We start from the raw sequence: 17,036 nt of genomic DNA on the forward strand, positions 1-17,036 counted from the left end.
CCCCACTCCCCCCACCCCTCCCCTCGCCTTACCATGGTCCTGGTGTCCGCACAGCCGTGCCTCTGTGCCAGGTGCCACAGGTTGACGGACAGCTGGTTGAGCCTGTTACTGCGCAGGTCCCCATGGGCCAAGATGCTGTTAAAGAAGGAAAGGCCCAACGAGCTCTGGCGCTTTAGGGCCTGATACAGAAAAAAGAGGTTACTATCTGGCACTGGGGCTCAGGCCCAGCCCAGTGTTGACGCTGCCAGGGGTTCCAAGGCCAGCTCTACCACGGATCTTCTGGAGGGCGAGCTGCTTAACCTCCCCGGGTTACCCCAGCACTGAGGCCGTCTTGCATTAATGCAAGTACAGGAGTAAGCTGAACGGTAAGATACGTCTCTTACAGACGTGTCCTCAAGCCACCCAAAGTTTCAGTCACTATTCCCACCCTCTGGGTGCTGGTAATAAAGACCAAAGACAGCTCCCCGTTAATAATGCTCCCCAGTGCCTGGTGCCCATGCCCAGCTTTTATAGGAACCATTAGGTATTCTTCACACCAGATCATTCCTCTTTTGCTCAGTGATCTGATGTGAAAGGTACTCTCAAACAAGTAAAGTCTAACCAAAATGTCAGAGTAGACCAAACCTGAACCCCAGCTTTGAATGGTAAAGACAGAAGGGAAACTAAATCTCCAAAATGCAACAGGCCCAGGAGAAAAGATACCAGCTCCCCAAGGTAAACAAAGGCACCTGGGAAGGCCCAAGTCAGCAGGCGGGCCTGAGCAGGGGACCAGGTCAGATCACACATCTGTGTGGGTCCTGGAGAGCTGACGCCCGGACCCTTGCTGGGTGCTCTTGGCTGGCGCTGCAGACATCAGTGCTGCCAGGAGCCTTGAGTGTCTGCTTTGCTCCTTGGCAGCTAGTGGGCATGGGGTCCTTACACTGTGACAGGTATGAGCTCTGTGCTTTACCCAGCTCACCTTGTTTAATCTTCACAACTCTCTGTGGGTAGGCAGGATTTTAGAGCTGGATCCCAGCTCCTGGTTATCCAAACACTAATCTAGGTGCTACTGTGAAGGGACTTCCGCAGGTGTGATTAAGGTTATGGACCTTAGGGAGATAATCCTGGATTATCTGGGTGGGCCCAATCTAATCACTTGAGCCCTAGAAAGCAGAGAAATTTTTCAGGCTAGAGTCAGAGACAAGTAGCAGAAGAGGAAAGCAAAGGAAAGATGACGCAGAAGGGGAGACCAGAAAGATTTGAAGCATGAGAAGGACACAACCCACCACTGCTGGCTTTCAAGATGGTAGAAGGGGGCCAAGAGCTAAGAAATGCAGGCGGCTTCTAGAAGCTGAGAACAACCCTCAGCCAACAGGCAGCAAGGAAACAGGACCTCAGTCCTACACCGTATGGAACTGAAGTGGCCAACTCAAGTAAGCTGGCAGGTGGATTTTTCCCAGTGCCTCCTGGTAAGAGCCCAGCCACTCAACACCTTGACTTTGGCTTTGTGAAACCAGGAGCAGAGAAACGGGCCCAGCCAGCACCAACTTCTGACTTACCAAACTGGTGAGATAACAAATGGGGGTTGTTTTAAGTCTGTGGTGACTTAAAGCTGTAACAGGAAACCAGTACGCTCCCATTTTGCTGATGAGGTCAGGAACTTGCTCAAGGACCACAGCCAGCACGTGCAGAGTGAGGATTTGAGCTCCAGTCGTTCAGTTCTGGAGCCTGTGCTGGTACCCACACCCTCCCACGTCCGCCCCAGTTTATAAGATGTTCCCATAGACCCATGGTTAACATCACATTAGGCATCCAAATTCTGAAGAAGCTAACAGATTTGCCCAGTGCAGCTACACAGTTTTATCCAGGGAAATAGGAACGATTTGATGTGGTTTAGACCAATACATACTTTTTTCCTGCTTTTTTCAAACAACCTACTAACTGTCCATCTGTCCATGCATCCTTCCATGTGTGGAGCCCATAGAGCAGCAGACTACGCTAACTGCGGAGCCAACTTTGTTACCCCCTCCTGCTGCCCTCTCCCAAGTGAGGATTTAAAGTCTTCTAGTGGAGAAAAAAACAATGCAATAAAACTGCCAAGGAGCAGCTAAGAATGCAGTTGGGTGACAGTGGCTGAGTGACGACAGTGAAGAGACTCAAGCCCCCTAAATCGAGCCTGCCTGGACAACAGTCTGGACCAGGTGACCGTCACAGAAGCAGCTGAGCCGACTGAACAGCACTGCTGTCAAGGAGCGGGGTCACGCTGTCGGGTCCCAAGCCTGCAGGCACAAGGAAGGAAGGCTGGTAGACTCTAACTGGCTGGCAGCTTCCTGCTTTGGGTTCCTTGGTTTAATCAGACAGTGAGCTCTGCCCCAGTCGGGAACACGGCAGAGACCATCCAGTGGGTTCCAGCCCATCCTGCTCACCTTTTCAGCTGGCTCTCATCTGAGGCCTGGGCCCTGGTTTCTGCTCAGACCTCGAGGACCAAGCTAACAGAAAACTCTCAAACCCAACTATAAGAGTCTCCCAAGAGAGGCCCTTTAACTACATTTCTTTGAAGCAAGGGAGAGTTTTTAAAAGTCAAACAAGTAAGAGTATCTTACTGGTTACTTCTCTATTCTGTATCTTCTCAAGCATTTTACAATAAAAGCCCAGTTCGCATGTGTTTTAAATGCACAGCCGATTAAAAATGAGATCATTAGAGACGGGTCTGGGGATAAGCACGCCGGAGCAGGCAGGCGGCCGACGTGCAGAGACCCAGGAAACCGTGAACACATTATGAGAGACCAAACCAGGGCCTCCAGCCCCTCCTCTCCTTACAGAGGTTTTAAATAGAAGAGCTTCTTTTGTTTCTTTTCCTAGGGGAATTGTCATTTGCAGGAAGTTGTAACCGTCTGGCATGGTTCCCAGCCTCACCACACCCAAACAAACAGCTTCATAAAGCTCCTGACTAGGGCAGGGCTGGCTCCTTCACGTGCATGTAGAGGACAATTTTGGAAGCAGGGCTGATACCAGCGCTGAGAGATGAGACACTCAGCTCCGGCACCAGCGTTGGGCTTTCACAGCGCCCAGCTTGGCTCCACAGCAGGTGGAGAGAGGTCTGAGTGCTCCGGGCTCTAGAGGCCTCCCCTCCCACTGCCGCCTGTGCCGAATCTCACAGCATGCTGTTAAAGTGAAGGATGACATGTTCCATCTTAGCTCAGTCCACCCATATTTTTTTCTAATAAATGTGCATATATGGGCAGACATTTTCAGTGAGAGTCCCTGGTATTTATGTGAGTTGAAATGTACTTCAGAAACTTTCCAGCCCTGCTATTTCAGAATTATTTCAGAGTCCTTATCACAGTCAACGCCTCCTCCCCCAAGAGAAAGAGACAAATGTTAAAACAGTTCCAAATTATATGGTTCTGGGCTCTATTTTTGTTGTGAGCCTGGAGGTCCCAGACTGTGGTAGTTTATGCTGTCACAGCCACCTCTGATTAGACCCAGCCTGTCGTCAGAGTGAAGAAATGCATTTTCAAGCCCCGGGGCACATGTTTCTTGGGCACCACGTGTCAAACACACAGCCCTGCTCTGGCAAGAAGCGAGAGCCAGAGCCCTTGGCTGTAGGGATCAGGGAAGGTGCTAAGAATCCTTCACAGCAGGGGAGTGACCAGTGCAAGCTGAAGGTGAAGGACTCCATTTCTCCTGCAGCGTAATGAGGGCTCTCTCCTGAAAGCTGCCTACCGCAGAGACGAAGTTTACAGGCTTTCAAAAAAGGCCTTTCAGTTGGAGGAGGGGTTATCTCTTCTAGCACTAACTGGTTTGATAAACCAGTTCCTGAAGAAATTGGGGTTCTGATGCTGCCCCCTCCACTGACAGCCAGTGCCCTCCAAGCATTAACTCCCCAGCATTCTACAGCCCTGCACCCAGGGGCCCCCAGGGTCAGTGGGACCCACCCACAATCCTCCCTCCCTAGAGAGGGCGCTGGGAGGCACTTGGGGCCCCCAGGGCAGCAGTGGTTCCGTGTTTTCCATCTGCCTTTTGGCCTACTAACCTTAAGGCTGGCCCTGTGTGCAGTGCCCCTGACCTCAGCAGTGGCCACTGGGGAATGGAGTCTGGAAAAAATCCCACTCTCTCCAGGACCTGCTTGAATACCCTGGGGAGAATGGGAACGCGGGACATACATGTATGTTGCGTGTGTGTGTGTGTGCGTGCGCGTGTGCATGCGGACCCACAGCTATAGAATGTTCTCATGGTTTCTGTGGTGGGGTGGGGAAGGGGTGAAGGGCAATGGTGGCATTCTGTACAGTCCTGGAAGTGAGTAAGAATTAAAAGTCCAGTTCGATCTTATTTTGTCTTCAAAGGACTTAGTGGGGTGGGGAGTAGAGAAGCAAATCCTAAAAACGTGAGACCTGAGGTTTGGGAAGGAGGAGCTGGGGAAGTGTGTGGGCAGGAAGGGCAGGGCTGGAAAGCCACTGGGAAGCCTGCAGTCTGAAATCTGTCCTGGGTTTGGGGAGGGAATTGGAGAGGGTGGGGGTGAGTGGCAGTGAGAGAAGACAGAAATCTGCCAACACGAGATCAGGAATGAGCTGTCAGCATGTGCAGTAGCGAAGAGCAAGACTGGGGGTGCGGGGCAGACACGGAGGCAGAAGCCTGACAGGAGCTGCCCCAGGGGAAGGACGCAGAGAAAGGTCAGGCACTGGCTTTGACTCCAGAGTCACTGCCAACCTCCCCACCCTGATTACACAGCAGGAATCAGCCTTAACGCAATGTCCACCAAGCCTGAGACAGAGCTTCTGGGATCCAACTGTCACCCACATGTTTGAGCTGACGCTGCAAAAATGGAGTAACTGGGGAAGGGTACCAGGTAGCTATTTAGATCGTACTATAATTTGGAAATTATTTTGAAATCAGTCAACCATCTATCTATAATATGGAGAATATGGGAAAAACTGCTCTGAAAAGGCAACGACGCAACATCTGATAAAGGAATATATTCTGTGGATCAGAGCATGGGTTCTAGAAGATTGCCTTGACCACATTCCATAGCTACCACTCTAGGATTCAGTTTCCTCATCTGGCAAGTGTAAAGGGATAACAGCTGTTCCCACTCATGGGACTGTTGTGAGATGAAACCACACATGCAAAGTTCTCCACACTACACTTAGCATGAGAAAGGCTGGGATGGGAATTTCCTGGCTGTCCAATGGTTAGGACTCCGAGCTTTCACTGCCAAAGGCCCGGGTTCAATCCCTGGTCAGGGAACTAAGATCCCGCAAGCTGTGGGGTGTGGCAAAAAAAAAAGAAAAAGGCTGGGCAGGCATAGCCTACTATCATGGTTGGACAACAACCGTATGCCACTTCTGAGGAGCTGAGTGGTAAGGCCTTGACCGAGGAGGGTGATGCAGTGGCTACAGATTCACGCTTGAGGATCTGGGTGGGAACCCTGTTCTGTCACAACCAGAGGAAACCAGGAGCTCTGGAAACCTCTCTGAGCCTCGGTTTTCTTTTCTGTCCAAGGAGAATGAACACAGCACCTACATCACAGGGCTGTTGTGGGCCTCAAAGAGCTAAGGTGTGGAAAGTGCAGGCTGTTACTCACTCAACATGCACTGATTGAGCGCCCGCTGTATGACAGGTTCGAGGTGAGGATGCCGGGGTGAGTGACAGATGGATCCCAGAGAGCCCGTCTCAGGCACAGGCAGGTCTCCGAGACCCACATCTCGAGGTCCCGGCCACATGAAGCTTACATTCTGGTGGGGAGGCAGGCGACTGAGAAGTGAACACACAGAGCATTTCAGAGAATGCCCGAGCGTCACAGGGACAGTTCAGAGGGACGCAGGAGTGTAGTGGCTACTTGACACAGGGTTCAGGGAAGGCCACTCTGAGGAGGTACTTGAGCTGAGACCCGAATGATGAGAGGGGTGGCCAGGGGAACCCTGGGGAGGCACAGTGCAGGCAGAGAAAATGGTAGGAGCAAAGGCCCCGGGGCCCTCGACGAACAGTCTTCACACAGGCGCGTTACTCTCTGGACGAACCAATGTCCAAGCACCCTGGGAACGCGTGCTTTCAGGGCAAGCGGCGGGGATGGGGGCGGCAGGGGCACCTACCTCGTCCTTGGCCAGGGTTTTCAGATGCTCCAGGATCTGAGCCATCACCGTCTCGCACAGCTTGTTGTTCTCAGCCAGAAACTTGGAGTCTCCCCCGTAGAGGCTGTCATTGGAGTCAACTGATGGAAGAAACCAGAGCAGTGAGACATTCCCAAGCCCAAGGCCAGGGAGAGGCAGCCGTGGTGTCAGCGGGTGGCAGGAAATCACGGCAGGGCAAATGGAAACGGCCAGAGTTTCCCACGGGCTTGGGCCTTGGGAATCATGGAGAAAACACCTGGCCTTCCAGACAGTCTAAGCCAGAGAGCTCAGACTCTGAAGTCTGTCCCCTCTGGCCCAGGCATGGAGGGGGACGGCAAGCATCACAGTGGCCATCAGAATAGCTGTCAATACTGAGCACTGGGGTGCCAGGCGCTGGGCTCAGCGCTTCACAGGTGTTACTGTGGAGTCCTCAAAACCGCATGTGCAAGAGATGACAGATGGGGACACGGAGGCTCCGAGCCTGTCCCAGCCAGGATCCCAAACTGGGAGGCTCCCGTCAAAGCCTACACAGTTAAGCACCGCCCCCAGCCCCCTGCCCTGTCACTCCGCCGCAAAACTTCTGCAGATGGAACAGAAGGTTCTCTATGTCTTCTCGCAAACCTGAATCCTTTCACTAAAGTCCCCTCTCTCCTTGGGCATCTCCTGTGACAGCCGCTGTCTAGAGAAAGAGCAGCTGCAAGAACAGCCTGGGTTTGACCTCCCCCCTCCCTCCTTCCTATCGACCTTCGCACAAAGCATGACCTCTGGGTAAGGAAGGAGAGGGACTCTACAGGGTGCGGTTTTGCGCTTGGTTTTTTTTCACTTAATGATTCCTGGAGCTATTTCCATATCAGCATATATGGATGTGCTGCTTTGCTTGTACTAGCTGAGCAGTAGTCCATTGTGTGATGGGCCAGAATGCTTTTGGTTGGTCCCTCCTGCGGACACTTCAGCGGTTCTCTTTCTTTTCTCTTTTTTTTGGTGGGGGGCGGTGAGGGGTCAGGGCCAGGCTGCTGCGAAGTCTGTAAGGGAACCACAACCTCTGCCTTGCAGAGTCGATTCTTTCCCCCCATGCCTTTTCTCACCAGACCCTTTTTTAACTGCTTTCACCCCAACTCCCAAATGCCGACTTGTACGTGGCTGAGCATAGTTATTTCCAGTGTGAATGAGCAGTGCTCAGTTCAGTGCAAAACCATCGGAGCACCCTCAGCGCTAAGTGGTCAAGGAGAGGAAAAGTGCAGTGGCAGCTCTTAGATGTTTCTGATCTGGTGGAGGCTTAAAATTTGGGCCACTGTCCCAGGTGCAGTGACATCTGATAAAGCAGAGGCCGTGCAGGTGCCTTGGGGGGCGCGCGGCTGGGCTTATACAGCCATGTACACACAGTGCTAATCCAGTTCATGGTTTAGAGACGTCAATAAACCGGTTCAGCTTAGCTCATCTGGGGGGATGTGGTTTGCTGTGCTCTTCTCGGCCCAGCTCTTCACCATCCCTAGGATTCTGTCTCCTAGGCATATACAATCAAAAGGGATGATACATATGGGATCACAGTAAAGCCCATGAAGTTGTGTGATGCAAACAAGAGGTGACACCACAAGCGAGGGACACGGGGCACCCGTTTAGCTTGCAGATGGGTGAGGCTGAGAGTCAGAGCCACAATGGATAGCCCCATTATGGTCAAAGTCACCAGCCGTCTGTCAGGGCCTGCATAGAACTATTCCCTGGACTGCTGGCAACGAGCTACAGAACCAGGGGATCATGTTAAACAGGCATTGGCCAGAAGACAAGAAAAGCCAAAGTACAATGTGCAGGGATGGCTTCTGAGCTTTTAAGAAAGAGACCCCTCTTAGGGTCACTTATAGGAAAATTGGCAAATACATCAATGTATCAGAAATACATCTAAATGGCCTATAATTTTAGGGGGGAAAAAAGTTCAACTTCACTCGTGATCAAAGAACAGAAAACCAAAACCACAGAAGAACTTTTAGTAAAACATCACCTATCAGATTAACAAAGGTGAGAAAGAATACCAGGTTTTGATGTAGGCCTGGGCAAACTGTTGGTGGGAGTACCATAGTTTGGAAATCAGTAAGAAAAGCCTTAAGAAATGTCCAGTACCACTTCACACCCATTAGGATGGCTGTTATTTAAAAACAACAACAAAGAGGAAAATAAGAAGTATTGATGAAGATGTGGAGAAACTGGAAGCCTCGTGCATCGCTGGTGGGGATATAAAATGGTAAAGCTGCTGTGGGAAAGCAACTCCAGGATCTAGCAACTCCAATGCTCAAAGGACTTGAAAGCAGAGGCTCAAACAGATACACGTACATGAATGTTCATAGCAGCATTATTCACAAGAGCCGAAAGGTGGAAACAACCCAAGTATCCACTGACAGATCAATAGATAAGCAAAATGTGGTTTAGTGGTTTATCTAAACAGTGGCATATTATTCAATCACAAAAATGAATGAAATTCTACTACATGTTACAACATAGATGAACCCTGAAAGCATTATGATAAGAGAAATGTGCCAGACACAAAAGGACAACCAGGGCTTCCCTTGTGGCACAGTGGTTAAGAATCCGCCTGCCAATGCAGGGGACACGGGTTCGATCTCTGGTCCGGGAAGATCCCACATGCCGTGGAGCAACTAAGCCCGTGAGCCACAAATACTGAGCCTGTGCTCTAGAGCCCGCGAGCCACAACTACTGAGCCCACGCGCCTAGAGCCCGTGCTCCACAACAAGAGAAGCCACCGCAATGAGAAGCCCGAGCACCGCAACGAAGAGTAGCCCCCGCTCGCTGCAACTAGAGAAAGCCCGCGTGCAGCAATGAAGACCCAACGCAGCCAAAAATTAATTAATAAAAAAAAAAGGACAACTATTGTATGACTCCACTTATATGAGGTACCTAGAAGACGCAAATTCATAAAGACAGAAAGTAAAATAGAGTTCACCAGAGGCTGGGGGGAGGGGGGAAGGGGGAAGTTATTGTTCATTGGGTACAGAGTTTGTTGGGGAGGATGAAAAAATTTTGGAAATGGATAATGGTGATGGTTGCACAACACTGCAACTATACTTGATAAAACTGAATTAAAAATAGTTAAAATGGTAAACTTTATATGTATTTTATCACTTTGTATATTTTACTCCCCAAAAAAAAGTCTTAGTACAGAAAAAGGTCAGATCTTTGACTTGGGAAAACCCACTCCAAGGGATTTATCCTAAGAAAATCATCCCCCCAGTTGCACAAAGATGCATATATGTGATATTGTTTCATCATAGAGGACAATGTTCATTGTATGTTCAATGTATGTTCATTATAAATGTTGTGTATAATGGTGAGAGGAGAAGCAATGGAAATATCTACCAAGAGTTTTGATTAAATGCTCTGTGGCATTAGCATTAAATGCAATACTATGAAGACAATGAAAGTATATGATCTATAGTCGTTAACTACCATGTACTACACTATACTATACTATTGCTACAGTATACTAGTACTGAAAGATGTTTATATATACTGTTAGTAAAGTGACAGCCAGTATACCTATATACCACACACAGACATATATAGCCATATATTTCCTAATTTATAACTTCCTAAGAACCAATTTTTTCAATTAAAAAATTATATTTTATTACTTTATATATTTCCTGTAATCTGTCTTGAATCTTTTGGGGAATGGTACAGGTATAAGCATATAGTAATTAACTGACTGACAAAATAATTTCAGGGATGCTTCATGTACATTTCTAGCTGCTATTTCAAGAATAACTCCTGGGCTTCCCTGGTGGCGCAGTGGTTGAGAGTCTGCCTGCCGATGCAGGGGACACGGGTTCGTGCCCTGGTCCGGGAGGATCCCACATGCCGCGGAGCAGCTGGGCCCGTGAGCCATGGCCGCTGAGCCTGCGCGTCCGGAGCCTGTGCTCCACAACGGGAGAGGCCGCAACAGTGAGAGGGACCACGTACCGAAAAAAAAAAAATAGAATAATAACTCCTTCTTCTACTTCAATAAAATTGTACGTAATATTCTTTTAAAATTCTTACATTTATATTTAACTCCCAATTAGGCATTTGGGAAAAGTATGAACGAGGAAGAATGACACTATGAAATGTATTTTTTAATGAGCCATTCTTTGCTTATTTTTTTCCAAATAAATTACTACTGAGTTTCTAAGTGGGGAAAAAAAAAAGAATAACTCCTTCTTTTATCGCCAGCTTTTTACTTAAACAAATGTCAAGGCTGTAGACAGTGAAGCGCTGCCTCTCTCTCACCCGGCATCACCAGCTGATGCTGTTTTGGCACTTCTGTGAAGCTCTCTCACTTGCTCTCTCCACACACTGACGGACACACGTCATTTTTTGGCTGAACCATTTGTAGGCAGGTTGCAGACACACTGCCTGAGAATGAGGAGAGCAGCTGGTCTCCTTGCTCCCCAGCTTCTCTGTCCCCATGCAACCTCTACTCCGGTTCTGAACTGCCCCTTGGTGGGGAATATTCTGGGAGTGCTCTCCTGGGTCGGCTGCTGGCTTCGTAGTTGTTCCTATGACACAGGTTGGTGGTGAATTGCCCTGGGCTGCAGGCATCTGTCCCAGGATTTCTGAGACAGCTCTGGCTCTGGCTGCTGTGTTTCAACTGCCGTCCATGACGTGGAAGACAGCAGTTATTCTTGTAAGAAGAGAAAGAATTTGATTCAGCCATTCACCACCATCTGATTTTGAAGGGTGGCAAAATGCAGCTGGTAAAGGAATTTCTCGCACCTGCTGCTGAGGACTCGGCTAGTTCCTGGCATAAATTCCCAGTCTTACTCTGAGATGGAGTAACCTGCTCTCCTTTGGATTAGCCGAGCAGCAGGGGAGAAGTGAGAAGGTCTAGGACCACCTGTGGTCAACCACCCAAGCTGCAGGCATCCTGCCCAGAGGGGTCAGAGGCGTGTTCAGAGCAGCCCGCTCACACACGCAGAGCACGGACTAGGTGAGGGCCTGCTCTGCGCCAGGTTCCAGGACCCGGAGACCTGGTGGGTGGGGAACGGGCTGACCTGGTCCTGCCCTCACAGAGCACACAGTCCACAGGAGGTGCAGACGAGCAAACGGGCAATCACAACCGCATGGGCTGCATGGCAGGAGAGGGCGGCCTGGGGGTCCCAGGATCCTAAAATCTAGGCTTGGGATGGAATTATAGAATCAGTGAGATCCAGGCTGAACCCTGAAGGTGGAAAATTCACAGAGAAAGTGAAAAACGGGGTCAGAAGTGGGGAAAAGTGTTTCCATGCTAACACTTGGTGGTGACAGAGGCGGGGAGAGAAGCGCGAAGTTGACAATCAGAAGTAATTTGGCCTGGCCAGAGTGTAAGGCAGGCCTGAGAATCCAGACTGGCGCTCACAACCGGGAGAAATGAGATCCCTGGCAAATGGCTACTAAAAATAGCCCAGGATCTCTGCATCTGTCTGGCCCTGGGGTCACAACCCCAAATGCTTCAAGGGCCTGGCAGGTGACATGGAGGAGTGAAGGGGCTGTGCCGACTTCCCACGGGCCCCTGAGCTGTACTCTTCCAACTAGACATCTGCGTGTTAAATAAATAGACATTCAGTGTCAGAAGTGTCCTGCCCTTCCACAGCAAGCACACTCGCTCGCACACTCGCATGACAGCACTGGAGTTATGGCTCCAGGTCATTTCAGAACATTGTCTTCTTATTCATCTGGAAAGAAAACAGCCAAGGCATCCTTCGTAAATGCAAAGAAAAAAGCTGACCCCAGTTTTTCAAAAGTTCGAACCTTTGTCAGCGCTGTCTAAAGAGCTGCCTCGACTAAGAAAGAGATGGGAAAATGGAGCCTCCACCCCTGCAAAGCCTCCCGGGGCCCCAGGACTCTCTGCTACGAAGACAACTGTCAGGTCACAATTGTGCATCCAGAGTAAACAGCTGGGCCGAGAAGGCAGCAAAGAAAACCCGCCGTTCTGTTTTCATCTCTAAAAGCTAGAGAACTAGACTCCACCTGTCAAACACAGCCACGCTCCCTGTGCTGGCGCTCTGGCTCCTACAGTCCGCCCTGCTGTGCTGTGCAGACAGGGGATTCAGTGAATCTGTTTAAGGAAGGGAAGAGCGAGGAGAGGGCTTGCCCCTCTCATAGGGCCCAGGTTTACAGACCCACTTCCGCGGCAGCATCTGGTCCTCAAAAGTTTCTCTGTTGTTCTGAGCCCTCTGCGTGCCCTTCACAAGAGAGGAAATAAAAATGCCAACGAATACAGGAAAAGCTCACCCTCATTAGCCATCAGAGAAATGCAAATTACACCCATCAGAAGAGGCAAAATGAACAAGACTGACCATATCAAGGGAACAAATGGAAATCTCATTCATGCCTGGTGGGAGTGTAAACTGGTATAACTATTTTGGAAAACTGTGAGACAGTACCTACCAGAGCTGAACATAAGCAAATCCCACCAGCCAGCATTTCCACCCTGGGCATATACCCGACAGACATGAACACCAAGAGTTATATATTCAGGAATGTTCACAGCAGCACTCCTCACAGCAGCTCAGAACGGCATCCACAGGGGAATGAAGAAATTCTGGTATATTCATATGATGGAATACTATGCAGCAATGCAAAAGGATGCACAACAGCTACACACAACACAGAAGAATCTCACAGACGTAACACTGAGTGAAAGAAGCCAGACGCCAAAGAACGCTTGCTAAATGAGTCCATTTACGGAAAAGTCAAAAATCGGCAAACTAATCTGTAACGTTAGAAGTCAGGAGAGCAGTGTACCTTTAGAGAGGAAAGTGGTGGTGCTGAGTGGACGGGGGCATACAGGGGACTTCTGGGGAGCTGGTAATGTTTGATTCCTCTGTCTCGGTGGTGGTTACTGGGTGTGTTCACCTTGTGATAATTTGCTGAGCTTTATGATTTATTGTATGTGTGTACTATGATATACTTTAATCAAAATACTGTTACTTTGTAATCAAGGAGGCAGCATAACGCATGTACCACAGTGAATTCCACTCCGAGCACTAACTGGCCTTGAGCTTGGTAAAACCATGTTGTCTTTCGGTGTCTCCCCTTGCTTGTGTGTAAAATGGGGACACAAATGCCCGCCCTCCTCATAATGCCGTCAGGATTAAAGGAGAAAGAGGCCCACGGAGTCTGGGGTGCCGTACCTGGCACACAGTAGGAGCTCAGATAGTGGGAGTTATCGTCATTGACATTAACCAACCTCCCCAAGTTACATCTTTACGTAACCTCAGCCCCCAAATCCCAGCCAGAGGAAGCCTCTGAGGGTTATAACAGGAGGCCATCCTTAGCACTGCAAATTTGTTCCCTAAAATATCCAAGTGTAGAGACAGTTGCTTAAACCCTGAAGTACTCATTTATTGGCCAAACTGCTTTTAACAATAGGGCCATTTTTTTGGAAACCAAAAATCGGAACTGAGGCTCTGACCAGCAGGAAGATGCTTAGGCTCACTGGGCAGAGGTCTGGAATTGGGACTGTCCCATGTTGCGTCAAGGACATGAGGAGGCTGCTCCCAAACCTGTAGGAGCAAGTTCAAGACGGCTGGTTGCATGTTGGGGAGCAAGGCCATCTCCTTCTTCCAAGCACCCGCTCTAAGGGTCCAGGTCAGGACCCACATGAAACCGGTAAGGAACAGGCCTGGGATGAAGGTCATGCATGTGCATATGTAATCACCGTTCTAGGTTATTCTGTGCCACACCCAAGACATCACTGACCCAACAGAGTGCTTCTCTGAACTCGTCTGTTTGCCAAAATGATCTTGGATGCTTGTTAAAGATACAAATTCTCAGGCCTCTTCCTGGGGATTCTAATTTAGAAGAGACAGATGGGGCCCAGGAACCTGTATTCTAAAGAGCTCCCCAGGTAATTCTTATACTGGGCAAATTTATCAAGACCCTGGACTAGAAGTTCATGGTAGGTAAAACACAAAGGGATTAAATAAAAGAGAAAATGAAAACCCTGCACTTGCTGTTCAGAAGTTCAAACACAGTGCAGTCTGGTGGAGGGACCCAGCTACCTTTGTCTACGTGGTAGAGATAGGTCTCCTGGCTCATGGCGGACAGCAGGTGCAGGACACAGGTGTAGATGCGGATTTTCTCATCACTGCTGTCCTCCCAGGTGTAGTCCTGGATCACGTTGAGCAGCTCTCGAACAAGAAACAGAACCCCGTGTTCTGGATGATCCTAGTGGAGGACCAAAAAAAGGAAAAATAAACCTAGATGTGAAGCAGGAGGGAAAAAAAAAATCAAGACAGAAACCCAGGTCCCTCCCTTTAGCAGCTGTAGATAAATTAAAGTGCCAACTATGGTTAAACAATAGAGAGAAAAGTGACACAACGTCGTTAACTCCACCAAACAACACACTCCAGTCTGGGAAGACAAGCTTTGAGAGCTCTGGGTCTGAGGAAAGAAAGCAAAATTACCTGTCAGTTTAATGGGCTGTTTCCAAAATTACAGCCTTGCTCTTATGTCCATAACAGTAAAAAGCCCTGTTCTTCCAACTACAAAAGCTAGATTGCAGGTCTCGTTGCAGACAGCACAGCAGAAGCTACCTACCTCGGGTAAACCCCCAAATGATCACTGTCACCACCAAAGGCACCGACTTTAAACACAGCCTCACTCTTTAGGGCGTTCAGCAACATTAACAGCTAAATTGAGGATCCTCTCTTGGGAGAGGAAAAACCCAACAGTCAGTCACAGAGCTTATAACGGTGTTTCTCAGATGCTAAACTGAACCAGTGCTGGGATGCAAAAAAGTCAGCAGCTTCAATTCAGTTCCAAAAAGGATATGCAGGGCTTCCCTGGTGGCGCAGTGTTTGAGAGTCCGCCTGCCGATGCAGGGGACAGGGGTTCGTGCCCCGGTCCAGGAAGATCCCACATGCCGCGGAGCGGCTGGGCCCGTGAGCCATGGCCGCTGAGCCTGCGCGTCCGAAGCCTGTGCTCCGCGACGGGAGAGGCCATAACAGTGAGAGGCCCACGTACCGCAAAAAAAAAAAAAAAGGAGTATGCAATGCAGTGGCTCCCCTGCTGAATGCTCTCCAAAGACCCCTCCCCCCCCAGCTCCTGCTGCCATCGCCCTGCTGACCCGGCTGGTCCATCTTGCCCCTCACTCAGTCCAGTGCCACCTTTATGGCTCCTGGGACCAGCTGGACCGCTCAGGGTCCTGGCAGGACACAGAGGACACGCTCACAATGGTTAAACGAGGATGGGTTAATGAAAGATTATCAGAATGAAGAGAAGTAGCGAGAAGGCACCCAGGGCCTGGCAACAGAGGGAAACTGTTACCATCCTCGGGCTGGAAGCACGCGGTGGGGAGCGAGTTTTTGCAGTTGGAGGAGGCCACCCAGCAGCAGCTGCAGCCCTGGATGGAAGAACAAAGCCATCGCCAAACACGGCCCAGTGAGAGTTGGGGGATAAATACCCCAGCCTCGCCCTCCTCCTGCCCTGCAGTCCACGTCACTACTCGCGCTGGCTGAACCAGCTGGAAGCCAGAAGGAAGGAAGCCCCGGTGACGCGATCCCCAGACGCCCGTCTCCCACACAGACCAGACTGAAGGGCACAGGATGCTCTGGAGGGCAGCTCATATGCCAAGGGGGTCTGGCCTCCCAGCCCTGCTGTTCCCCTGACTGGAATATTCACCTGCGAGACTTGGCTGCAGTGGCTCCTTGACAGCCTCCAGATCTCATCTTACACGTTAGCTCCTGCCCTGATCGGCAATCCAGAGCCCCTACCCGTCTCTCTTCATCTCTCTTCACGTCAAGTCATCCATCTCATTTTTTCAGAGCAGTGCTCAGCATCTGAAGTGATCTTATTTATTCCTAACTACCCAAACATACCTCTTGGTTCATCTTTTTTTTCATCCTAGCCTAAAACCTCCAGGACGGCAGGTACTTTATCTGCTGTGTTTGCCAGTAATACACTGCCCAGGATTGCAAATGGTGCCCCATCCCTGTCTCTGCTTCCTGGGACAGTGCTGGGCACAGAGCAGGAACTTGGTAGGTCAATAATGTTGAATGGATAACATTTTTCGAGCACCTTCTATGTGCCAGGCACTGAGGTGGCTACAAAAACAACAGCTAACTTTTATGGTAGCTATTGTAGCTACCATAGCTTTTCTACGTTCCGGGAAGATACTTTTATGACCTCCTCTCCCCACCATTTCACAGATGGGAAATGAGCTACACTGCTGGTGCATGGGGGAAGCAGGATTTGAGCCCCGGGAGTCTGGCTCCAGAGTGGACATTCCTAACTGCTAATACTCTATTTATACTGTCTCTCTACAGATGAATTAGGGACGAACTAGACTTTATGGAGCTGGCTAGCTGGGGGAAGGCATACACGTAGTCGGCTATCTTGAATTCAGGCATGGAGTAGAAGTGTGATAACTGAGGTGGGCGGGAGTTAGCAGCTACGTAATCCAATGTGTGGATACACAGCAGTAATACTTCCAATGGGCAAGAATGAGGGCGGAGGAGAGAGAGATGATTTGTACAGCTGCTAACATCTACAGGAATTGCTGTTACGGTATCGGCACAAAAGAAGACACATGATACTCCAAAATCTGAGTACCTCAAACTATATGCAGCAAAATTGCCCGTGCCACGGTCCGCCTCCCATTGCCAGAGTCAGTCTCAGATGGCAGCTCACTACTGCCTTGCTTTGCTAACAGCTGTTTCTAACTAGGCTATTTCGTTCTGCTATGTGGATGTTCAAAATATATTCTATTTCAGGATCTGCCCTGGAAAGAGACGACACTCTGAAAGTTCCAGTAACTTAATTTCAATACAAATTGCCGTAACTATTGTGAGAGAGCATTCAACACACCTGCAAAAAGGTGGAAGAAGGGGTCACGGAGACGTGAAGGTTTGTAGCCAGCCGTTTCTGCTAGCTTTAAACCGAGGAGACGAAGAGATTATTTCCAACCTTCTCTACAAG

The 17,036-nt window shown here is 49.6% G+C and overlaps 1 protein-coding gene across 6 annotated transcripts in view; it reads right to left on the reverse strand.

Moving 5' to 3' along the window:
- The window catches only part of VPS35L (VPS35 endosomal protein sorting factor like), a 128,846-nt gene that overhangs the window by 1,228 nt on the left and 110,582 nt on the right, over window positions 1-17,036 (reverse strand). For 5 of the 6 annotated variants that reach the window (XM_022552287.2, XM_089896076.1, XM_022552283.2 and 2 more), the window contains 3 exons: window positions 14,120-14,285; window positions 6,072-6,190; window positions 33-179 (listed from right to left, as the gene is read on the reverse strand). In XM_022552287.2, the coding sequence (XP_022407995.2) occupies window positions 33-179; window positions 6,072-6,190; window positions 14,120-14,285 (432 nt within the window). Of the gene's footprint in view, window positions 1-32; window positions 180-6,070; window positions 6,191-14,119; window positions 14,286-17,036 lie in introns of those variants that run through there. The other variant, XR_016387800.1, reaches the window with a different exon arrangement.

The sequence above is a fragment of the Delphinapterus leucas genome, chromosome 15 (assembly GCF_059928025.1).
Source record: "Delphinapterus leucas isolate spDelLeu-1000000601 "Yukka" chromosome 15, BTC_Dleu_Yukka2, whole genome shotgun sequence".
NCBI classification, from domain to species: Eukaryota; Metazoa; Chordata; class Mammalia; order Artiodactyla; family Monodontidae; genus Delphinapterus; species Delphinapterus leucas.